Source organism: Ambystoma mexicanum, chromosome 12 (assembly GCF_040938575.1).
Source record: "Ambystoma mexicanum isolate Mex_15411 chromosome 12, UKY_AmexF1_1, whole genome shotgun sequence".
NCBI lineage: Eukaryota > Metazoa > Chordata > Amphibia > Caudata > Ambystomatidae > Ambystoma > Ambystoma mexicanum.
The window spans coordinates 1,167,603,139-1,167,628,250 of NC_090936.1; the positions used below are offsets into that span (position 1 = coordinate 1,167,603,139).

At 45.8% G+C, this 25,112-nt stretch overlaps 1 protein-coding gene across 2 annotated transcripts in view; it reads left to right on the forward strand.

Annotated features, from left to right (window-relative positions):
- The window catches only part of PLXNC1 (plexin C1), a 1,076,103-nt gene that overhangs the window by 157,707 nt on the left and 893,284 nt on the right, over window positions 1-25,112 (forward strand). For both annotated transcript variants that reach the window (XM_069629799.1, XM_069629800.1), the window contains exon 3: window positions 7,364-7,498. In XM_069629799.1, the coding sequence (XP_069485900.1) occupies window positions 7,364-7,498 (135 nt within the window). The remainder of the gene's footprint in view (window positions 1-7,363; window positions 7,499-25,112) is intronic.

The following is a 25,112-nucleotide window of genomic DNA, read 5'->3' on the forward strand; positions in this document are numbered from 1 at the left end:
TTCTGTCCCAACATTCCACATCCTGCAACATGGATGGTGACTGGTCTTGGAACCCACATCCGATCAAAAGGTTACTGGGCATGTAGCGCCAGCGAGTCACGATCCTTGACAGCGAGGCACAGGGAATGTTTAGCTCTCTTGAAGGCACCTGCTCTGAGAAAACCTTTCTCCTATTCATGTGGGAAGGGCAATGAGCGGAAAAAAAATCTGCGGGGCATATGGGATGGGGCATGTAGTGGAAAGTCTTACAAAATAACAAAGCATGCTGTGCCCATTGCATGCATGCATTGAGGTCATCGGACGTGAGCGCAATGTTTCCAAAGAGCTGATCCACTGTTGGGTGCAGAAGATTTAACCATTAGAAGAATGGAAGTTGTGTCGTTTTTAAGAAAATAACTGTTGCATCCAGTTCAGGATGCAACATCTCAAGCAGGGCACATATAGCCTATTTAGCAAGCACGTGTCAGACGACTTCCGAGGAAACGACCAGCCTGGATGATTTCCAAAAGGCAAGAGGGAGGTGAGATCAGACCTGCAACAATATATGCACAGGAGAGGTGCTGAGCAATTTGCAGGAGGGGGTAGCTGAACAAAGAGGTAGGGGTTAAAGGAGGGGCAGCAGGCATCATTTTCTGTAAACATTGCAGTAATCACCTGTGGAACATTTCACAATAGCAGAAGACTACGCGCTGTATTGCTAGCATTGCATTGACGTAAAGAATTGGCAGTAATGGAGTTATCACCACTTTTACTACACCGCTATATTCCGAGTGTGCAGGGAGCTTGTAGGAAAAACCTCAAGCACTTGGTGGGAGGTTTCTTCTTTAAAAAACTGGTTACTGCAGGCAATAATTCTCTGAAACACCAATAGAGTCCTATGAAACTCTATGAATGGGGGCGAAAACTTCCTCAGGACTGCTCATAATTCAGCATATTTATACCAGTACCAGCGGTGGTAACGGTAACCAGATATAGCAGAATTTCCACTGGTAATTCATGTTAATTGGTAGATTAGTCTCATGAGCCATCAAATTCACCTTTGTGGGCAGCCATTTTAGAATGACTATTTGCTACAATGCATCAACCTACTGCTGCCCTAGGCCCAAATAAGTGCATGCGCCCGCCAACTTTACTCCCTCTTTGCCAGACTCTGCACCTTCACCCTATTCCGCCCCTTCACCAGACTCTGCCCCCTTTGCAAAACTTCTCCCTTACCACCATTGTGTCCCAGATTGGCTCCATAACAGCATAAGGACGTTTTCAGGCTGAAGGGAACACAAGGTTATTGCTTCCACTGTATTAATGCAAACCTGTGAACTTCTAAGACATGTTAGTTGAAAGAGTGTCCGCTGATCACTGCTGCCCAGGATCTCTAGAAGACAGGATGCTCTACTCTTGAGTGCACTGGAGTTACTTGTGGAGGTCAATTGCCTACTTTCCGTTAGCTAAGAGAACCAACTTTAAGAGGACATGAGCTGTCTGCCAGCTGGATGCAAGTGAGGGAGGGTTGGACTGAGGAACTTTGGCCTCAAAGCGAATGTCTGATTTCTCCTGAGTTGTCCACTGTCACCTCATGAGAAGTACCTAGACTGCTCTGTAATATGTATGTCTCAGGCACCATAACTATCAATTCCTACATGTGGTCTTGTCAAATGGTAAAGTTTACATATGAATTATGTGCAGGTGGTACGGTCACATCTTAAACGGTACCCAGTGAATTTACTGAAAATAATTCAGAGCGGTAAATTTCACCAAAAACCATTTAACCGAAAATGTTAAATACATTTATATAGGGTAGTGGGGTAAGGGTTTACAATGGGTCAGGATGGGGATGGGGTGGCATTATAAGGATAACACATTGGGGGGTATGGGGAGACCCAAATAAAAAAAAAGAATTTGTTGTTTTTCGTTTTTTGGGGTCGTGATGAAATGTACCACTCTGAATTGTCAGTCGATAAAATCACATATAACCATTTTAAACAAAAACACAACAGCTCCTTGTGGTTTTAATGAGACGTTACAGCTCTTGTGTTATCAGGTGGCAAATTACCACCGGCTGCAGCCCATCTACCTCCAACCCCTTGGGCTGGAGCAGCATTTAAAGATGGTGAAGTCACAAGTTACATTTGGAAACTCTGCATGGGCATATACACTCCAGTGGAGTAAAGGCAGAGAAGGTGCTTGGAACCTTTGACAGTCCATTCTCAAGGTGGACCATTGGATAAGGGCGACCCTGAGCATTCATGGGTGGGAGGCAAGAGCATTCCTCGCAGCTGTGTCAAGTGCAGGCTGCTTTCATGGATAATGGCGCAGTACATACTGCTTGCATCATTGCTGTTTGTGCTATCGTCCAAAATACCCAACACCCCAAGAGTGAAAGTGAAAAGTGGGTTGGGCTTTCCAGCACAACACTATATTTGTAGTTGAGGTTTAGGCTATGGGGCTTGCCAGCTCGTGGTAATTTAAACGCTTCGTTAACTCCTTGGTTAGACTGCACAGTACATTGGGACATTTTAGGACTTGTGGACTTACGCGCTGTGTTGCATACTTTGCAGTTGTCCTCCTGAGCGTGCAGCTGACCCAGCAGGGCTGCCATTTGCCCGCTTAGTACTGGGAAGCTTCTGTAAAGATGGCTGAATACTCACAGGACACTTTAGACTGTTCTTCTTTACAGCTGTGTAACAGAGTGTGTACCACTGGCACCCTGTGCTTTTCTCTCTCGCCCTTCCATCGCTTTGAGTATCATTTCAAGGGCTTCTTTATGCAATTGCGCATTTAGATTTTCTCTTTTGCCATTTTCACTTCTGTACAATCCTTTCCATGCGTGTTCCTTTTGGGTGGCACAGACCTCTTAAATGTGGGGCAGGAGAGGGGAAATAGTGCTTGCTCATAAGCATATTTTATTGCCCACATGTGGGGACGCTGTAATTGACATAAGCATCAGCATTAGTTTCATCTTGTAAAATGATGCATAATTTATAACCTCAACTTTCTGGAGGGTAAATCCTCATTTTTTCAATATTTAAAAAAAAGGCTTGCCATATGTATTTGAACATGAAAGTGATTGCTTAACACAGTGTATGTGTGGGTGTATGAAAGAACTCAAGTGAGAATGGGGAGTCGCACTGATAAAACGAATGAGGTTCTGGATGCTTTGCATATCAAGGAGCATTTTGGGAACTTAAGAATGACCACAGAACTTTATAACTGTCATATATGACTGTGAGTGCTGTAGGACTGAATCACTAAATAACGTATGCGTGCCGGGTCTAGAACACATTTCCTTTTTTCGCGCCCACAATAGTCACCCTACCACTAAAGCTTTTGTAAATATAAGGCATATATACAGGTTTGAACAGCATAGCCTTCAGCTGTCAGAGTGCAACTACTGATAATAGTTGGTGTGTCTTCTACAAAAGAGCAGAAAGGCTCTCTGCTGGGAAAGAAAAATGACAGACTAAATTATAAAACACATGTTTGGGCCTAGTGGGCTTTATTGTAGACGTGTCATTGGTAATCAGCCAATTAGACTCCATCCAGGTATGAGCCGAATAGCTCCAAGCTTCTCATGATTATCATCCCTGCCAATCATACTTTCTTGTTTAGTATTGCTACTGATCCACCTCCTGGGCTCCCGATGGAAGTTGATTCCATGCATTTATCAATCCCACATGCTCTGTTTATTGATCACTGTATATATATGTATATATTCTAAACTTGTACGAAGTATGCAACACAAAGATACTTCTCAACGCTGTAACCACGTTCTTAAGCGCCCTTCTACCTCTGGGTTTGGAGCGCCATACAAATAAATAAACAAACAAACAAACAAACAAACAAAACACAATGAGGAAATGATCCCTCCCAGGAGGCGTATTACGCCTCACTTTTGTAACCATTACAGTAATCATTTATAGCGCCTTGTAGACGAGCAATAGACCTTATGCAGACATTTTACAATGGATATTTGCCACTCTAGATCAACTTTTGCAAAAATAACAAAACATTCATTAAATTGACTAGAATCCCTACATTACATCCAAATGAAACTAAACACACAAACCGACTGTATCACTGCACTACACAGTAGACAATATAAGGGAGAATCCAGTTTCTATCAACATCATTTGCTTCTAGTGCAGTGGTACAATGTGGGCCAGTTTACTTTCAGAGGCACGCACGGGTAGTATAGTGCAGTGGGAATGCACACCTCTTGGAAGCAAGAGAGTACCACAGGTTCGAATCGTTGGTCAGCGCTTAGAAACCTTTTTGGTTTTAAGCACGTTATAACAAAACAATTATTATAATTATAATTATAATAATGTCAGCCTTCCAGTCATCAACCTATTCTTCAGATTAAGGGCCTGATTTACTAAAATCTTTTCAATGGGACTTTCTCATGTTAAAATGTGCAAACCAGGCCCTAAATGCAAAGGGGGTTTATCATAAAATCTCAAGGGATCAACAGAAGCCAAGAAACAAAGCAGGGCATGAGCGCCCAGGCAAAAGACAATCAAACAGGTAAAAGGCAGAGCTATCAAAGGCATGTAAGACATGTTGTTGGCTGCATGAATGAGACCACACTATGAGCATGCAGAAAGATCACCAAATCATACTGCAGACATTGCTCTTACACAGTGACCCAGCACCTCTGTGGGGAAAGAGAGCTAAGGTTGTTTCTGTGTGCGCAAGGCACTATAAAGTGCCTACTAACTGGCCCTCTAGAACTAGCGCAAATGACCTAGGAACATTACACTAGATTGTGGGGCCAACACAAATACATGAAATTACACTTGAAACTGACAGCAATCCTATCTGGAGCTAGGATATTCATAACAGCCATGGGAAACCGGAAGGCTACTGGAGCTTGGGTGTTCCTAATAGCAACAGGGAACAGAATTCGGTTACAATCCCTACAACCAGAAAACATGAAAGTGGTGCTGCATCACAGACTAGAGAACACACAGGGATCAACACAACACAAGAAATCTGCAAACGCTTCAAGATAGGTACATGGAGCTTGCAAGCCAGACTTCAAGCTGGGAGAAGAGAGCTTGCAAGCCAGACTTCAAGCTGGGACAAGAGAGCTTGCCAGCCAGGTGTCTAGGTCGGAGATTAGAGCTTGCAAGCCAGGCATCAAGCTGGGAGAAGAGAGCTTGCAAGCCAGGCTACAAGCTGGGAGAAGAGAGCTTGCAAGCCAGGCTCCAAGCTGGGACAAGAGAGCTTGCAAGCCAGGCATCAAGCTGGGACAAGAGAGCTTGCAGGCCAGGCTCCAAGCTAGGACAGGAGAGCTTGTAAACCAAGCATCAATCTGGGACAAGAGAGCTGCTTGCAAGCCAGGCTCCAAGCTGGGTCAAGAGAGCTTGTTAGCCAGATATCAAGGTCGGAGAATAGAGCTTGAAAGCCAGGCATCAAGCTGGGAGAAGAGAGCTTGCAAGCCAGGCTCCAAGCTGGGACAAGAGAGCTTGCAAGCCAGGCATCAAGCTAGGGCAAGAGAGCTTGCAAGCCAGGCATCGAGCTGGGAGAAGAGAGCTTGCAAGCCAGGCTCCAAGCTGGGACAAGACAGCTTGCAAGCCAGGCATCACGCTGGGAGAAGAGAGCTTGCAGGCCAGGCTCCAAGCTAGGACAAGAGAGCTTGCAAGCTGGGATTCAAGCTGGATACATGGAGTTTGCCAGCCAGGCTTCATGCTTCAAACAGGTAGTATGCAAGTCAGGCTTCAGAACACATGGGGTCTGCAAATTGTCCTTCAAGATGAAAAGGAGTGGAGCTGTTCATTTAATCACGAGCAAAGAGTAACAAGAAAGCCAAATAATCAGGATTTGGTTCAGAGTGACAATAGGTCAGGAGGAACGGCAGTTGCTGGAACACCGAGCTTAAACTCAGAGTTTTTATAAAGGCATGCTCCCAGCAATGCCAGTGGTAATGATCCATCCGAGACCTTCTAGCCATCACTCCTCAGTTTTGCTTACAAGTTAAGTCCTAAGCACTGGGTGACTTCCAATGCTCAGGTTGAATGTTTTGCTCTTGCTCATCATATATTTATTTTACCCCCCCTGGACTGATGGAGGAGATTAATCATATTTTAGGGGCAGAGACAGCAGGTGAAGAGGTAGGGATACTGTGTTAGAGGTGGCACCCAATAATCACTGATCATTGCCTCATGCCACCACGCGGCTGCTCCACAGAGCTAGAATGAGCCTACTATCTGGGTAGGGTGGACCTTCTCTCTGAAGGCTGGTAGAACTTCCCTATTACCCGCGTCAGCAATCTTCCCAGGGATTCGAGTGGTAGGGAGTTCTGCAGGCTTTTGGGGCACCAGACATTGTTTTTGAGGTGCAAAACACCTTCTTTCAGGCTTCTTTGTCAAGCATAAGAGTTCTAGGTAAACCACTGAATGCAACCAGAAAAGATGCCAGTGTGAATCTCTGACTTAAAAAGCTCGAGGGCATTTCTCTCTGATCAATTCAACTAGCAAATATTAAATGAACATGTGAACACTTGGGTACAAGCTGGGGTCCAAGTGTTCCTGAAGGATACGACAAAGGGTCCATTGTCAAGGCATGAATAGACGCCAGGCATACATCTGCATATAAAAAAAGCAAAGTCACTCTTATATGTCTGACACCCATCCATCATTTTTGGTGTTTTAGTTGGTCCCCTCAAGTGGCAAGTAGTTCCTGCGCTCTCTGTACTGAAACACTCAAGCTGCACCGCACTGGTGAAGCCAAATAAGGCTGAAACACGCCTGAGGTTGCTTGTATTGCTGTAAACCAGGGAAGCGGTATTGTAGTATGGTCAGGACAGCTATCTTTGCAGGAGGGTCGAGGTTGATTTGCCTCCCTCTGTAATGGCACAAACGAGATAGGAAACCATGGAATGGAAGCTGCCGACATGAGAATCCATTATTTATGATTGATTTAAATCTTTCATGAATGATTTAAATCTTTACATCCAGCAATTGTCAGTATTTTTGCAGCTACATACTCACCTTTTTCAGAAAGAAGTTAAGGTTGTCACCAGAGACTATTGCCTTGTGAATACAGCGTATGTGGAAACCCATTGAATGAATATTAAATAGTCTGAATTTTAAAAGCACAACACTATGTTAATCTGCCAATTAGACAATAAGGGGAATGCTCGGGTGTTAAGCCCTCTGCTGGGCTTTGAACAATGATCTTCAACCTTTGGCTCTACAGATGGTTTGCAGCCCAGCCAGCAGAGTCAATGGTGAAGGATCATGGGGGTTGTAGTCCAAAACAATTGAAGAGCCATGGTAGAATACGAAAGTCATTGCTTATTCGTAAGGATGTCCATGTTTAATGTCGGATAGTACACTTAACGCCTTCTCTTTTCTTTCCACAGGTTACACTTGACAAGGATTGGAAGGCAGGCTGTCCGGAAATCCTGTATGAAATTGAAAAAGAAACTCCAGTCTTCAGCAAGCTTGTTCTTGACCCATTGGACAACCGATACATATATTTGCCGACAACATTTGCAGTAGGTTGAAGGGAGATGTGCATTCGCAACCCATATTTTGTTATTTTTGCGCCATCTCACACGGATCCTATGACGTGCAGGGTCTAGCTTGCAATTTCAAGTTGTGAACACCTTTGTGAAAGTCGTGTTTAGAAACATCTGCTTTGATGCCCTTCCTAATCTTGGTTTCTGGGTCCCGCTGGTGGTTTGCTCCATAGAGTAGGGCTTTGGGTTGAGAGGCCTCTCAGGCCTTCTCTCCCGGCTCCTTGGCAGGTTTAGGTGAGTGTCTCTTTGCCAACGCTTTCTTGGTGATTGGTAGTGAGAGATAAATGTCTGGTAGGGGATCCGTGCCCTTTTTACAAAAGGCTTGTTAGTCTTGAACCAAACTCCTCATTAGTGAGGACTGATTGACTCCACCTTGTTGTGCTTGAGGGGTTCATGGGTGGATCCCGAATCGGTGGACGTAGAAGGAATGATCCACATTTTGGGGTGGTGCTCTGGTGTGTATAAGCTGCATTACTGCAGCGTTTCTGATCTGATAAAAATACATTTTTATACAGAATGTTTGAAAGTTAAATTAAGACAAACTCGAGAATTATCCAACCGCGGGTGCTCTGGTTTCACTTCATGGTTCTCCACAGTAATTGCCATGACATATGTTGAGCTCCATCTTTACGCCCCTTTCTTGCTCCCTCGCCATACCTACTGGTTCCCACTACTGCTACCACCCCCCTCTTTCACTCTTTCTGCTTCTCTCCTTCTTGCGCCCCCGGTTCCATCGGTTCGATACAAGGATAGTAGGTCCAACGCATTGCAGAGGGCGCCTCCAGCGCTCTCAAGTTCTCCAGTGGAAGGTGGGAGTAACTTCTCCACCTGGCTGTTTTCTTTGTATTTGCAATCCTGCATTTACAATGGAATAGAGAAAGCAAATACAGCAAAATGCAAAGAAACCAATACTTGACAATTCCAGTATGTTTCACCTTTGTCTTAATAGTTCTAAGCTAAATGCGTAAGTGATGTCAAAAGCAAGGTGACAGTTATCTATTTATTTATTTATATTTATATAGCGTGCAAACAGCCCAAGGGCATTGAGGCGCTGTTACTTGCATGAGCTTAGTTACAGAGGTACAGGCGTGGTAGCAGTCGTTGGCACATATAGATAAATACAGACATAGGGCCTCATTACGACCCTGGCGCAAAGGGGTTAACGGTGCCGTAAAAGGCTGTGGCGCCGTTAACCCCTTAGCGCCTAATTGCGAGGTCCCTTTGCGGCTCTCGACCTTAACGGCTGGTCTGGACCAGCTGTTAAAGTAGGGACCCGCAAAGGGATCTTGGAAGTAATTACAGTACCGCAATTTGCGGTACTGTAATTACCGCCTTCCCCATTCCCATTGAGCCCTATGGGTCAAAAATGGGAATGGGGAAGGGCCAATGGTGCATGGGGAATTACCTCCCCGCCAACCTTGGAATGGGTTGGTAATTCCCCATTGCACCATGGCGGACTCGTTACAATACCGGCAGCAACCATGGTGCTAATAGCACCATTGGTTACCGCCGGTGTTGTAATGAAGGCCATAGTTATCATTACAGCTTATGCGATTGGTCTTTACAGCTTGAGCAGTGGGTCATATGGTTAGTATTCATGCTGCTACGAGGGACCTTATGAGAAGAGGATGGTTTTCATTGCTTTACGGAAAGCGAAGAGGGAGGCCTCACCTCGGACAGCAACACAGAAGAAACACAGACGTGTGCTTTGTTCATAATTGTTTTGTCCCCCACCTTATTTTAAAGCTCCTATCTCATTCATATAATAGTACATGCGTATACTTGGCTTATATGTGCATGGAGTTTCTATTGTTGTTTATGCATTTTCCCTGAATATGCCATATATCATAAACATCTCTTGAATGTACTTTATGCCTTGTATACCCAATTCATCTAATTAAACCTTTAAACTAAAAAATAATGATGTCAAAAGATATTTAACTATGACAGTTGTTTTAATGATAGTCTGACCTGCATAATGTAAGTGCAAAGAGGGAGCTGGAGACTAGTTAGGATTTATATTGTTGTAGCAAGCAGCGAAATACCTTAATCGCCATCCCCCAAAAAGCCATATTTCTTTGACCGATATTTCTGTGGAGAACATAGTGAAATAACCCTATACTGGGGGCCCGGCCAGGAGCTGCTCACGATGTGCTTGTGCTTATGCCATAAGCTTGCGCTTATGCCAGGGCCGATGCATAGCCATGTCGAAGCCATGTCTTTCGCAAGCCATTTGTGCTTCATGTGTGCTTAGGCAGGCACAATCTGCCCAATGCCAGTGTGCCAGGGGTGGTGCTTAGGTAATGTAACGTAAGGTGGTTTTATATACCTCTGCCATGTTGGCTACCTCGTTGAATATTGTCCTGCACAAAACTGGGCCGTAGCTTTGTTTTTTAATTTTTAATTTTATAACAGTTTTGTAGATGTGCTACATTGCCAGCCAGACACTACAAAGCGCACAGGGTACTGGAGCAGGAGGGAGGGAAGAGGAACTAGGGTGGTTTATTACACCAATTGGGACACACTTGCAGGTGGCCCTCACTGGGGTACTGGAGCAGGAGGGAGGGAAGATGTACGAGGGTTTATTACACCAATTGGGACACACTTGCAGGTGGCCCTCACTAGGGTACTGGAGCAGGAGGGAGGGAAGATGTACGAGGGTTTATTACATCAATTGGGACACACTTGCAGGTGGCTCTCACTGGGGTACTGGAGCAGGAGGGAGGGAAGATGTTGTAAGAGGATTCAATTCAACACTACAGCTAAGTCAATGCCTAGTCTGGGATACTGAATGGGAACCCCTATTAATATATCTTTATGTCCAGTTCATGAGTTCTGGATGACTACCCCTATATAACACCCCTCTCTTAGAATCCCCCTGACCCCACTGAGCCAAGAAGTAGTTCTGTTTTGCAAGTTTAAAAGGTTTATTTGAGAATTTAAACAATATATATATATCACACTTTATAATAAATTAATATCTGATAGTACACTTAGACATATGATGTTGATCAACAATGGGTAATCTGGCACTAGCACACTTCTTTATAATCAATGAGGAGTTAGTATAGGATGGATAAAGTAGCAAAAATACTTTTATGATTTCAAGGGAAAAGCAGTGAGGAATAAAACGCAGAACAGAAATATGATTTTAGCAAAAGATAATATAATCACTTTTTCTCTGGCAATTCAACCCCCTCCCCTATGCAATGTAAGAAATGGAAGAAAATGGAAAGAGGAGCACACAGTTCTCAGGAATGCAATCAAATATAATTCAGTTCACCCCAGCAAGCTTAGACCACAGATAGAAGTTTGAAACACAGGCCCAAAATGCTTTTAAAAGGTGATGGCAATGAAGTGAGAAATATGCTGAAAATGGTTTTAATTCCCTTTAGGAGGTTCAGGGGGAGTGGTAGCTACTTGGGATGAGTTCAGGCTCACTTTAGCAATGATTCAGGGATGGTTCTTAAGATGCAAACGAATTTTAGCAGTTCAGGCAAAAGCAGCTATCTTTTTACAAGTAAAGAAATCGGGCCAAATCGCAAATCGCGGCAAAATTCGTGAATGCGTGAATCGTGATTGCGGAGAAAGTATAAGGAGTAGGAAGTCGGTTCTAGGCTTGTTGGAGAGCTTAGATTCTAAGCTTTCAGAGGAAAGTAGCCCAAACGGTTTCAGAGATACGGACGATTAAATAAAGGTAGTTTTTCGGATTTTAAGTAAACTCAAAATGACAAGTGACAGCTATGCAGCTGCAGAATTGACAAGTGACAGTGGTGCAGCTTTACAAAATGACAAGTGACAACTTCTAGGAGGCAGTTCTGGTTAGATTAAAATAGTTTGGATTAGATTATTTTAACTAAGAGATTGGTTCTGCACAGTTCTGCTAGGTACTCACAATATATTTTTGAAATAGGCCTCGCCACAGATCTGGTCAGGTTTTGGACTGGACTCCGGTTCTGGTCTCGGCACTTCACAGTGATCTGGGTCAGCTCTCTGGTTCTGCTAACAGCGGTCTGGGTCACTCTGGATCTCTGGCCTCTGGTTCTGGATACTGCTCTGCTTTCTCTGGGTACAGCACTGCTTATGGATCTTTCTGGCGCAGGGTTTCAGGCCAGAATCAACAGCTCAGCCCGGCTGTGAATAGTCTGCAAATGATTTTGAGGATGCTGAGGCCTGCTGAGAAGAGTTCTCAGTTTGTGGGTTTAGACCCTTGCTTTAAGTTCTGAAGTAAAGTTCTGGTCTTTGGAGATTGATGGATTTGAAGTCTGGATCTCTGGATGTGAAGTCGTCGGTCAGCATGCTCCTCAGCAAATGGAATTGAATGTCTCTACCTGTCCCAGCAGTCTCTTTTTATGTGTTTTGAAAATGGGTGTGTGCCTGGGCCTAGCAAAGCCTGCCCCTCTCTACTTGTCATTGGCCCAATTCTCCCCTCTCCCATGATTGGGGGAAGGAAATATGAGTCAGAGTGATGCTGTAGGTTTTATGGGTCAGAGGATCCTCTCCTGGTCAGTTTGCCCACAAATCTATATTTGATTCAAATACATATTGCACAGATACACAGTTGTTTAAATTTACATGCACCCATCACATATCACATGAGGTATACTCTGTTCAAACTCTGCTCTTCCTGGGGGCTTGCATTCAGAAATGGCAACATTTTGCACTTTTTAACTGGTTTTGCAATATCGGACATTTACCCAAATTTACACACATGTGCGCAAGGAGTGTGGACATTAATTGATGAAGTGTCAGATTTTTAACATGCAGACATTTGGAGTGAAACCCTATTTTCCGCTAGCAACCCCCAGATCATACCACTGGGTCCTAAAACCTCTTAAAATGTGGGCAGAAAAATCACAAGAATTATGGTATCATTTAGCTAATTTTGACAAGTCTGCACCATGAGTTATACATCTTTCTTAAAATCATATTCTGGCCAACAGGGATGTGTCTTCCCAGGTCACATGGTGGAGAAACCAGTCTATCCACTTTCTTTAAGCTCAGCCTGTCCTCAGAGGGGGCTGCCCCTCCCCGTTTCTGCCAAGAGGAAGCCACCTTTACGATGCCCCCAATATAATTTCTGCCTGAGTGAAGGAAGGGCTTTGTTCAAAAGGAAGCCATTTACGATCCCCCCAATAAACCATCTGCCTGGGCCCATGACAGGCCTTTGTTCAACTCACTGTAGCTGCTCCACCCCTAATCTAATCAGAGAGGTGACAACTCCTTTTGGCAAGGGGAAGAGTGGCTGAGCAGGTTTTAACTCCTGTGGGGGTAGATGTCAGGCAGAATTCAGTTTCATTAAGCCAGGTTTCAGCTAAATGTCACTTTTTGTCCCCCAGTTTAAGTCTATTACGATTTTTACATACACATTAAATAATTACTTCCTTCAAGTCATTTCAGAGTATAGTTTTACATTGTATCCACCTCTTAGCAAGTCTTTCCTTGGTCTGGTTTTGTTTCATTTGTTCAGTTTTACACAAAAGTCTGGTGGTTTTAAAACGCCGGCTTTCTGATAGTGGTGAGTACTGGTAATGCAACCATTTTTGGGATTTAAGAAAATGAATTCCCCACAGTTCTAGGTTGCTTTTGGCAATCAGCATTGCCATTCACAATGGTTTCAGGCTACTGTGTGGGTAGCCCAATGGTGGTTTTAGGCAGTGCCCTCCTGTGCTCACAACCTAGGCAAAAATGGGTGGCAGCCTATTCTTCATGCATTTCCCTGTGCATTTTCTGGGAAGTTCTGGCCATCATGATGTTTTCCATGCCAGTACTGCACAGTTTTCCTATTCTGGCGTACATGTGGGCTTCTTGGCCATCTTGGATTTTCTAAGCCCACAGCACCAAATGTTGCAGCATGATATCTCAAACGTGGGTCAGGACACCCAACAAAGCCCCCCCACGCGACTGCACTTTGAATTTGAGTCGATGGGGAGTCGGGTGCACAGAAGGTTATGACCCACGCACTGGTATGTCCGCATAATCTTCTTCCAATTCTGCAAATGGCACAGTTCAGCATCTTTTCCTCCATCCTATACTGATCGATCGGTTCTCCTCGCCGGTCCAGATGGGAATATTGGGCGGTACCCCGGGCCCCTTGGGTCTCTGCTCCCGGTCTCCGGATCGTCCTCCCTGGCCAGTCTCCAGGTTTTCTTTCTCCTAGGACGACAAAGGAAAAGCGGCAATACCTATTCATGGACATTTCTCCCCCACCATTGATATAGTGGGGTGGCATATATATTTTAGAACTCAACAGATATGAACATTTACATTTTTTTTTTAATTAAGTGACAGGAACACATAAACTTGAGAAACACAGAATTTGATAGGTTATATGTAGGATATTTTAGGGTTGGAATTGAATTACTCTGGAGCGGTACCCTCTGGGATTACAGAGGACTCCTCCAGTTGCTGCAAAGTGTGCCTGGGGTGGCAACACTTCAACTGGTTTATGTGGACCCACTTGTCTTCCCCCTCTGCCAAACCGCCTTTGGGGATGCGGATCTTGTAGGCCACAGGGGAGATCTTGTCTATAATTTCAAATGGTCCCTTCCATGTAGGCAAGAATTTTCGCTGTTTGGCCTGGTTCCTTTGGAAATTGTATAGATAGGCCCGATCACCCACCTTATATTCCTTTCGGGTAGTTTTTAAATCATAGTGGGTCTTCATGCTCTCGGCTGATCTTTCTAGATTCCGCTGAGCATAGGCAAACGCATGCTGAAGGTGTTTCCTTAAATTCTCCACATACTCATGAGTTGTGGAGGAATTTATCAACGTTTGCTCTTGGGTTCTGTAGAGCAAATGCTGAGGAAGCACCATCTTGCGTCCAGTCATCAACTCAAATGGTGACATTTTGGTTGCAGATGAAGGGGTAGATCTGATGGCCATTAGGACCAGAGGTAATCGGATATCCCAACTTGGCCCAGAATCTGCCACAAACTTTTTTAAGATGCTCACAATTGTCCGGTTGTAGAGTTCCGCTGCTCCAGAAGAAGCTGGCCTGTAAGCAATGTGTAGCTTTCTCTTGACCCCCAGTATCTCCTACATCTTTGTCATCACTTCACTGGTGAAGTGGCTACCTCCGTCTGACTCAATCCTTTGAGGTAGACCCAAACGGGAAAAGATGTGGTTAATCATCAAGGCAGCTGCCGTTTCTGCCTTGCAGTTTGGGGCTGGGAGACATTCCACCCACTTGGTAAACAAGCATGTCACAGTCAACATGTACTTATTCCCCCTAGCGGAGCGAATCACGGGGCCTACAAAGTCGATTTGTAAATCTGACCATGGCAGTGTCATTCCCCTCTTTTGGAGAGGTTCCCGGTGTGTGAGGGATGTTGGCTGAAATTGTGCACACACAAGACAACCCTTCAAATATTGGTTGAGGTCCTGGCCCATATGTGGCCAGTAGGCAACCTCTCTTAAGATCTCAAGTGTTGTATGAAACCCCCTATGACCGGCGGTAGCCGCATCATGGGCGTGACTTAACATCAGGCTTCGGAAGGAGGTAGGAACCACCCACTGATCATGGCCAGCTTGGGATTTCCTTACCAACAAACCGTCTTGGATCCGAAACATTTTTGGACATTTCATCAATACTCTAAGGTCCTCTTTCCCGTTGTAATCGGTATCCGTCAGGGGAAAGTTCTCAGGGTCCTCAATGTGTTGGTAAAATTTACCAATTATTGGATCCCCCTTCTGAGCGGTAATCAAATCAGCATCAGGGGTCTCCTTACTCCATTGTGCAATTGAAAGATCATTGTGAGCATTTGTCTGGGACCTAGTGATAGCAGTGACCTGGATTTCCCCCAACAGGGACTCAATCTCAATTAGATCCCCTTGGATGGCCCCGGTTTTGGCCAGCTGATCAGCTAAGTCATTTCCAGTTTTGTCTGGTCCCTCAACTTTGGAATGACCCTTGATCTTTTTCCAATAGATGGTCATCTCATTCGAGGTGACCAGATCATCAATGTTTTGGATCAACTTCCCATGTTTCAAGGGTTTGTTGTTAGCACATAACATGCCTCTGGTTTTCCAATTAACCAGGTGCTCCACGAACCCGTTCCGTACATAATCAGAATCTGTGATTATGACCAGTTCGTGGAGTTGATGTTGGACAGCAGTGAGGATGGCTTGATGCACAGCCATCAATTCTGCCACCTGACTACTTCGGGGACCAATTTTGTATCCAGCGGAGGGTTCTGGGGACTCATTCCCCCATGCATTCCCTACGCCGGCCACCAGTTCTTTCTCCCCGTTGTTGTCAACATGGTAAGAGCATCCATCCACATAGACAGTGGGCATTCCCTCACACTTGTCTTCTTCAAAGACTTTGTGTGGGGAATTAAGGTATGCCTCCGTGTTGTCCTTGATTTTTAGACTTTCGTCCTCGAGACAGTTTTCTCTGGCACAATCATGCAAGTCAGCCAGACCTTGCGCGAGGGGACTCTTCTTGTTTTGGCCATATCTGACCTCCACAGGGAAGCCTTGCATTGACAGAATCCAGGAAGTAATTCGGGAATTACTCACATTTCCGGCCCGGATTCTGTCACTTTGGAGATATTGCAGAGGCTGGTGTGTAGTCTCCACTATGATGTGTTCCCCATGGATGAACGGGCGGTAATTCTTCAATGCCCACACCGTTGCCAGGAGTGCCTTCTCACAATCGTTGAATTTTTCCTCCACAGAGGATAAAGTTTTGCTCGTATAGGAGATTACTTTATTGACCTCGTCATGCTTTTGGTATAATACTGCCGTCAAGCACGTATTAGAGAACCCTGTCTCCAGGAAGAACTCCTTGTTTCTGACAGGGTAAGCTAGGCAGGGCGCTTGTGAGAGGCTTCTTTTGAGTTGTCTTACTGCCTCGGCTTGTTCTGGACCCCATTCCCACTTGACCCCCCCCCCTTCAGGAGATGAATCAGGGGTCTGGTGATCTCTGCGTAGCCCTCAATGAACTTTCTGCTGTAATTAGTCAGTCCAAGGAGGCTCCTTAGTTCCCGCAGAGTTGTGGGGTCTTTCAGTTTCTAAAGTGCTTCCACTTTCTTTTCCTGGGGACAGAGACCATGAGGAGTAATCTCATGCCCCAAGAAATGAACACGGGTTCTACACCACTGTGCTTTCTGAAAGGAAAGTTTTGCTCCGGCGGCCCTCAACTGGGTCAGAACATAACGGATCCCCGCTATGTGTTCCTCCACAGATGAACTTTTGATGAGGACATCATCTACATAAGCCAGGTTACCCCTTGCACCCAGGTCGGGCATGGCCTTGTGTAGGAAAATGTTGAATTCATTGCCGGAGTTGAGGTATCCGAAGGTAGTCCGGGTCCATGTCTACTGCTGGCCCCCAAAGGTAAAAGCCAGCTTGTATTGGTTCTCCCTACTGACAGGCACAGTCCAGTATCCATTGGTCAGGTCTATTGCAGTGAATACCTGTGACCCCTGGATCTGGGCCAGCCCTTGATCAATGTAGGGCAGAGGCCATCGGGAAGTATGGACCCGTTTGTTGAGTTCCCTGAGGTCGGCGCAGAGTCTCCACTGGCCGTTTGGCTTCAATATTCCCAGCACCGGATTATTGAAGGTGCTGTGAACTGGACGGATTATTCCCCGGGACTCCAGGTTCTTAATTATTTCAGTAAGGGACTCCATTGATGTGAGAGGCAAGCGATATTGCTTCACAAACACTGGAGTCATGCCAGGGTCCGTGGGGATTGTTGTGGTGTGGATGTCGGTGTGACCACAGTCCTATGAGTCTGCCGCAAAGAGATCTTGGATATCCAAGAAAACTTGTTTCAACTTTTGCTGTTGTTCTAGAGTCACACAGGCATCAGCTAGGTTGACTCTCTCTTCCACCATCTGCCTGAAGCCTGGAAAGACTTCTGGTTTGGCTATCTCAGCGGCCTCCTCCAGCTGGGTGGAGAAGTCCTTGGTCAGAGTGCTGATTTGGACTGGAGGCTTCAGGTGGGAAAAGCAGCCCTCATGGACCTGGAAAATCACCTCATCCCTCCTGAAGTCACAAGTCACATCTTCCTTACCATAAGGGCAAGACGTGTACACCAGGAAGTTCCCCCCATGCCGGGTGAAAATCCTGTCTGGTGTTGTATTGTCCTCACTGTCACTGTCAAAACAGTCCTTGGGGATTGGTCCTAACAGTTCATTTCCTAAATCAATGGAGAAATGTCGGTCATCAATCGCCATTCCAATAATGGTGCCTGCGGCTAGAGTAATACTCTTTAAGTCGCTGTTATCCACCTCTATTGGAATGGTGTCATGTTCTATGTTGACTAATGGAGTTGGGTTTACCCCCAACCCTTGCTGTTGGAGAGAAGCATTTAGATGTATATAAGCATCAAGGTTTTGCAATTTTTGTCCTCTTTTAACTTTCACTTCCAGGGAGAATTGTCTGGTCCTTTCTGGGATGGTGACTTCCTCTTTGATCTGAATTTCAACTGCATAAGGTAGCAATTGAGCTGACCTAAATGCTTTTTCTGGATCATCAAAGCCCATGGGATTATCCGCTAATCGGGACCAAGCTTTGAAGTTTATTAGGTCCAAACTAATGGCAAAGCGATTGAGAATGTCACTGCCTAAGTAAAAGGCGGCAGTGACGTCTCGTACGACCCAACAATTATGGACTATGCTCTTGTTGCCAATGGAGATTTTGAGCATACACCTGCTTGGCAGGAGATGTTTGGAATTGGGTGCTTCCAGGAACCTTTCCCATTTGTCTATCAGTTTGAATGTGGGAATGGCTGGATCTTTTGGGAGTTGGCGGAACATGGCTTTGCTGATGAAGCTCTTACCATTGTTCACGCACACTCGAGCAAGAACAGAGTCCTTCCCATCATTTAACTGAACAGGGATGAACAACTGCTCTCCAATTTGCTGAATATCAGCCAGGCTCTGAGCTGATTTCACATCTTTCTGGACTATAGGAGTGGGAGTTTCTGATTGTGGATTAGTAAAGAATTTCAGGGTGTTTCCTTCCAGTGTGGAATACCACCTTAAACTGGAAGGAAGGTTGATTTTCAGAAATAGAGAGGACCCCCCATCACCAGTCTGTTGTCCTACTGCTATTACTGTCACGTCTGGAGTTTGGTTGTTCTGGAAGTGAAATTCTACTTGGTCAGATTTTTGTTCAACCATGTGGCAGGTGCCGTTTAAACTAACATGGTTGACACTCTGTTTTAATTTTATTGGTCGGCTAGTCTGGGTCCAGAGGACCTTGTTTACGCAATCTATTAGGGGTGACAACCTTCTCAGGAGGTCATTCCCTAGTAAACAAGGGGTGCCCTCTGGAGTCACTACTATGACCGGGTGTGTCACCTTGTGTCGCCCAATTTTAATGTCCAAGTCTGCAGTCCCCTCAACGGGAATTTCCTTCCCGTCAAAGTTCTGCAGTTGTCCAGGAAGAGAGGTGAGAGGAATTCGGTAATTCACCCCCCTTCCTGCATTTAGTTCCTCAAAGGCCCTTCTGGACAGAAGGGTAGCTTGGGATCCAGTGTCCACCAGTGCCAAAATTGTACCCTGCCCCTGTACTTGTACCAGGGCATAGAATCTTCCCTCCTTCTCCTCAAGGGGGCACAGATAATGCACATTTTTGGACAACTGGTGGGCTAACTTTCTGGTTTTGGACATGGCGAGAGAAGAGATTTGGGCAGAATTCTGTGGAGAGTCTTGGGAATCTGAAAGAAAAAGTTGGCAACTGGAGATCAGAGCCATTGTGGGTTCCCCTGGTTCCGGTTCTGGGCCGCCCCCCCCTTTTTGGAGGCAGTCACCAGGATGGGTTTGAACCAGGGGATTTCGGTATTGTGGGTTCTGGGATGAGATGATGGGCGGCGGTAGCTCAGTCTCCATATCTCCCCAATCTGGATTGGAATCCCTTGGGACCCATTTTTCTTTGGGAGGAGTTCCCCCATCTCTGAAGGAGAAGATCCTTTTCCCAGGATCTTCTGATGATCCCTCTCCCTCAAATTGGAAGACCTGTACCTCCTCCACAAAGTGGGTCTGTTTGGGTCCTTTGTTTCTCCTACCCGCCCTCTGCTCCTTGGGAGGCAGGCTTTCAGGGGCAGGAGATTTTGTTTCCGGTTCCTGGTTTTCCAGGGGCTGTTTACAAGTTGGGAAGGAAGCTTCCTCCAAGGCTTTACACCCCCCTTCCCCTTGTGCCTCCTCCCTGGGAACCGATGTGTTATCGGGGTGCTGCCCCGTCATTGTTCTGGAGCACCAGGTCCAGAGTTTGGGGCATTCTGCGGTGGCATGCTCATCTGAGGGTTCTGTTGAGCCCTCAGTATGTGACCCAGATCCCTTGCCATATTTTGGACCTGGCGCTCTAACTGGGAAACCCGCTCCGGCTGATACGGGGCTCTATTTTCTCCCCTGGGCTGATCCCGGGAAGGGTAGCTATCCCTTCTCTGGTAGTACCCCTGGTTGGGAAGAATTTGGTACCCCTCCACCCTTGGCCTCCCCTCTCCCGGATTAGGTTGTCTGGGCTCAGGGAATTGGGGAAAGAAGGATGGGTGATTTTGGGGCTGGAAATTGGGCCGATACCTGGGGAAAAAGTTCTGCCCAGGATTTGGAGAATTTCTGCCCTCCTGGGGGAAGTTAGGAGGGAAGTTCCCCGGGTCAGGTGCTTGGCTGGATCCCCCCCCTTGGGCTGGAGGAGTCCACACATAACCCAGGATTGGTCGGTTTCCCTTGTAGCGGGGACTTACATAGTCAGGGGAGCGGGGGACCCCATTTGTGGGACTACCTCCTCGACTCCCTGTCTGTGACTGGCCCGAGGGCCTTCTGGTCTGTGAATTATTTGGTGCAGGCAGGTTTTTAGGCCCCCCCCATCTCCAAATCTAAAACGGGGGCAACCTTTACTTCTGCCACCTTGGCAGCAGCAGGGGTGCTGTTGGTTTTGGGGTTTTTCGGCGCGTTATTTTTATTTTCGATAGGCTTCTGCGCCTCATAGATCCGGGTAGCCTGTTCAATGACCCAGTCTAAAGATCTTTTCTCATGAAAATCTCTCACGAGCTGGGTCATTACATATTTAGGGAGAGCATGGAAAAATGTATTGACAAACTCTTTGCTGTCTGTGCGCACCCTTCTGGTGGTCTGCGCAAAAGCACGCTTTAATTCTTGCACAAACTCTTGTGGGGCCTGATCCTCCCCACTTTGCAAATTGTAGGCTGCCTTGCGAGCCTCTTGAAGATTTCTGTGAACAGAAAAATGTTTCAAGATGGCCGCCTTATAGGTGGACCATCTTAAATGATTTTGGTCCTCCAGCCCCGCAAAGAAACTGGAGTATTCTGGGGAGAATGTCCATTTGACGTACTGGATGCAGCTACTGCTGTCCTTCAAATGGAAAGTCTCCATCATTTGCTCATAGAGCTCCAAGTGTTCCCAAACGGAATACTTGGCGTTCTTATGATAAGGCGTGATGCCACTCCTTATTGCCTTTATTTGCTTCAATGGGTCCTTAAGCAAGGCCCTTTTTTGCCTTATTGGCCTTTTTGGTTCGGGTAACCCTGGTCCATTCATCCTCTGACTCAGAGGCACTGCTCCCAGAGGTTCCTGTCTGATCTTCCAGGTTTTCCCGGATTCTGCGAGCCTGGGAATGGCTGGCAGAATGTGGGGACCTGGTCTCCTGTGTCCTGCGCCATTCAGAGGAGTCTTCAGATTCCTCCTTGCTGCCAGGATTTGATGGGTACCTCCCCCCCACTGACCTAACTGGGCAGAAGTTTTCAGGATGCCCTTAATGGGCCTACTCTCCTGGCGTTCCCCACTAAATTGCACCGTGCTTGGGTGCCCATACCCGGATGCCCGCCCCTCCATCCCTGGGAGGTACTGGCCTATGAGCCCCATACTTCTGGTTGGATAGTAATCTGCCAACCCCGTGGCCCTGGGCTCATGTGCGCGAGGGGACATGGGGGTGGCAGAGTCCAGGGACTGAGAGATATGAAGGCCTCTGGTACTAGGGCTCCTGAGGTTATGCTCAGGAGTCTCCCTCTCCCAGCGAACCTGGTCTCTATCCGCCCCTGCTCCCTGTTGCAATGCAAGAGCCTGCGCTTTCAGTTCCTCAGTTAAGGCCTTACTCGACTCTATCAGTCTCTCCTGCATCGCTACCTGTTGCTGGAGCCTATCATTGTGCTGACAGAGAGCCTCATTTTCTCTCTGTGCCTCCTGATTGGTCCTGGAGTACTGGGCCAGTCTCTGCTGCAGGAGGGTTACCTCCTGAGCTGTGTCCCTATTGGCCTGCTCCTTTCTTGCCAGAGCATTCTCCACCCTCCTGGTTTGCTCTAACAAGTTCTGGTGTTCTTTTTGGAGGTCACCCAGTCCCGGGAGGGCCAGGTGATTTTCTTCCATTTTCCTTTTTAAGTGGCAGACTTCCTGGCCTAAGGTGTCCCTTTCCTGACTAAGAGCCTGCATCTGTGCCGCCAGGTCGTCCCTTTGCCTTTGGAAGGCACCAGCTTTCTGGTGCTCCTGATCAAACTCTGCCTGGGTATCCAGGTCTTTCAGAATCAATTTATTGCTTTCCTCTTTCTCTCTGTCTAATCGAATTTGCAGGGTGGCTACCTGTTCTGTGCATGCCCTGTTGAAGTCCAGTTGTTGCTCCAGCTTTTTCTGGCTCTGCAGAAGGGAGTCCAACCCTTCTTGGTACTCCTTCTGCAAGGCCAGAAATCTGGTATCCTGATCAGCCTTCTCCTGTTGCAGTCTATCCATGTCCTCTTTTATTTTAATGATATACTGCCTACTATCATTTTCTGACTCCTGGCTCCCCTGCAGCCTCTGCTCAGAAGAGACCAGGTCAGATTGGACCTTCTCTAACGCCATCTGTCGCTTATTTGCCAGATCTTGGCTTTCAGTACATTTATCCTGCATGTCTCCCATATATAGGTACAGGTATGCCGCTATCCTGGCAATCTTATTGTGTTCATCTTTGGCTTTAGGAGCCATATATAGTTCACTCAGGGCCACATGTAATGGACCCTGATCTCTCCATATGTCTGACCCTGTTTCAGTGACCTGTTGCGCGATGGCCTGCAACCAGACCGTTTGGTCCTGGTGAGTCCACTCACCTCTCACAAATAGCTTATGTAAGAGGTGCTCCCTCGCTATTTTCATGTCTACCAAGGTCTTCATTCTAGAGATTGATCTCTGTCCTGACTTACAGAAATTAGTATTTTATTTTTGCAAAACAGACCTTTTCCTTAGAGTGTCCCTTTGAAGAGTGCTTTACAGCATAAAACAGCGTGGTGATCCGACCGGATGTATGTATCCCGTCAGTTAGTACACTGTATTAAGCTGCACAAGTGATAGTTCTAACCCAGACGTCCGGCTCAAGCCCCCACTTTGTAAGAGGATTCAATTCAACACTACAGCTAAGTCAATGCCTAGTCTGGGATACTGAATGGAAACCCTTATTAATATATCTTTATGTCCAGTTCATGAGTTCTGGATGACTACCCCTATATAACACCCCTCTCTTAGAATCCCCCTGACCCCACTGAGCCAAGAAGTAGTTCTGTTTTGCAAGTTTAAAAGGTTTATTTGAGAATTTAAACAATATATATATATCGCACTTTATAATAAATTAATATCTGGTAGTACACTTAGACATATGATGTTGATCAACAATGGGTAATCTGGCACTAGCACACTTCTTTATAATCAATGAGGAGTTAGTATAGGATGGATAAAGTAGCAAAAATACTTTTATGATTTCAAGGGAAAAGCAATGAGGAATAAAACGCAGTACAGAAATACTTGATATGATTTTAGCAAAAGATAATATAATCACTTTTTCTCTGGCAATTCACCCCCCTTCCCTATGCAATGTAAGAAATGGAAGGAAATGGAAGTAACACACACAGTTCTTAGGAATGCAATCAAATATAATTCAGTTCACCCCAGCAAGCTTAGACCACAGATAGAAGTTTGAAACACAGGCCCAAAATGCTTTTAAAAGGTGATGGCAATGAAGTGAGAAATATGCTGAAAATGGTTTTAATTCCCTTTAGGAGGTTCAGGGGGAGTGGTAGCTACTTGGGATGAGTTCAGGCTCACTTTAGCAATGATTCAGGGATGGTTCTTAAGATGCAAACGAATTTTAGCAGTTCAGGCAAAAGCAGCTATCTTTTTACAAGTAAAGAAATCGGGCCAAATCGCAAATCGCGGCAAAATTCGTGAATGCGTGAATCGTGATTGCGGAGAAAGTATAAGGAGTAGGAAGGCTTGTTGGAGAGCTTAGATTGTAAGCTTTCAGAGGAAAGTTAAACCAAGTTCGTAGCCCAAACGGTTTCAGAGATACGGACGATTAAATAAAGGTAGTTTTTCGGATTTTAAGTAAACTCAAAATGACAAGTGACAGCTATGCAGCTGCAGAATTGACAAGTGACAGTGGTGCAGCTTTACAAAATGACAAGTGACAACTTCTAGGAGGCAGTTCTGGTTAGATTAAAATAGTTTGGATTAGATTATTTTAACTAAGAGATTGGTTCTGCACAGTTCTGCTAGGTACTCACAATATATTTTTGAAATAGGCCTCGCCACGGATCTGGTCAGGTTTTGGACTGGACTCCAGTTCTGGTCTCGGCTCTTCACAGTGATCTGGGTCAGCTCTCTGGTTCTGCTAACAGCGGTCTGCGTCACTCTGGATCTCTGGCCTCTGGTTCTGGATACTGCTCTGCTTTCTCTGGGTACAGCACTGCTTCTGGATCTTTCTGGCGCAGGGTTTCAGGCCAGAATCAACAGCTCAGCCCGGCTGTGAATAGTCTGCAAATGATTTTGAGGATGCTGAGGCCTGCTGAGAAGAGTTCTCAGTTTGTGGGTTTAGACCCTTGCTTTAAGTTCTGAAGTAAAGTTCTGGTCTTTGGAGATTGATGGATTTGAAGTCTGGATCTCTGGATGTGAAGTCGTCGGTCAGCATGCTCCGCAGCAAATGGAATTGAATGTCTCTACCTGTCCCAGCAGTCTCTTTTTATGTGTTTTGAAAATGGGTGTGTGCCTGGGCCTAGCAAAGCCTGCCCCTCTCTACTTGTCATTGGCCCAATTCTCCCCTCTCCCATGATTGGGGGAAGGAAATGTGAGTCAGAGTGATGCTGTAGGTTTTATGGGTCAGAGGATCCTCCCCTGGTCAGTTTGCCCACAAATCTATATTTGATTCAAATACATATTGCACAGATACACAGTTGTTTAAAATTACATGCACCCATCACATATCACATGAGGTATACTCTGTTCAAACTCTGCTCTTCCTGGGGGCTTGCATTCAGAAATGGCAACATTTTGCACTTTTTAACTGGTTTTGCAATATCGGACATTTACCCAAATTTACACACATGTGCGCAAGGAGTGTGGACATTAATTGATGAAGTGTCAGATTTTTAACATGCAGACATTTGGAGTGAAACCCTATTTTCCGCTTGCAACCCCTCAGATCATACCATCGGGTCCTAAAACCTCTCAAAATGTGGGCAGAAAAATCACAAGAATTATGGTATCATTTAGCTAATTTTGACAAGTCCGCACCATGAGTTATACATCTTTCTTAAAATCATATTCTGGCCAACAGGGGTGTGTCTTCCCAGGTCACATGGTGGAGAAACCAGTCTATC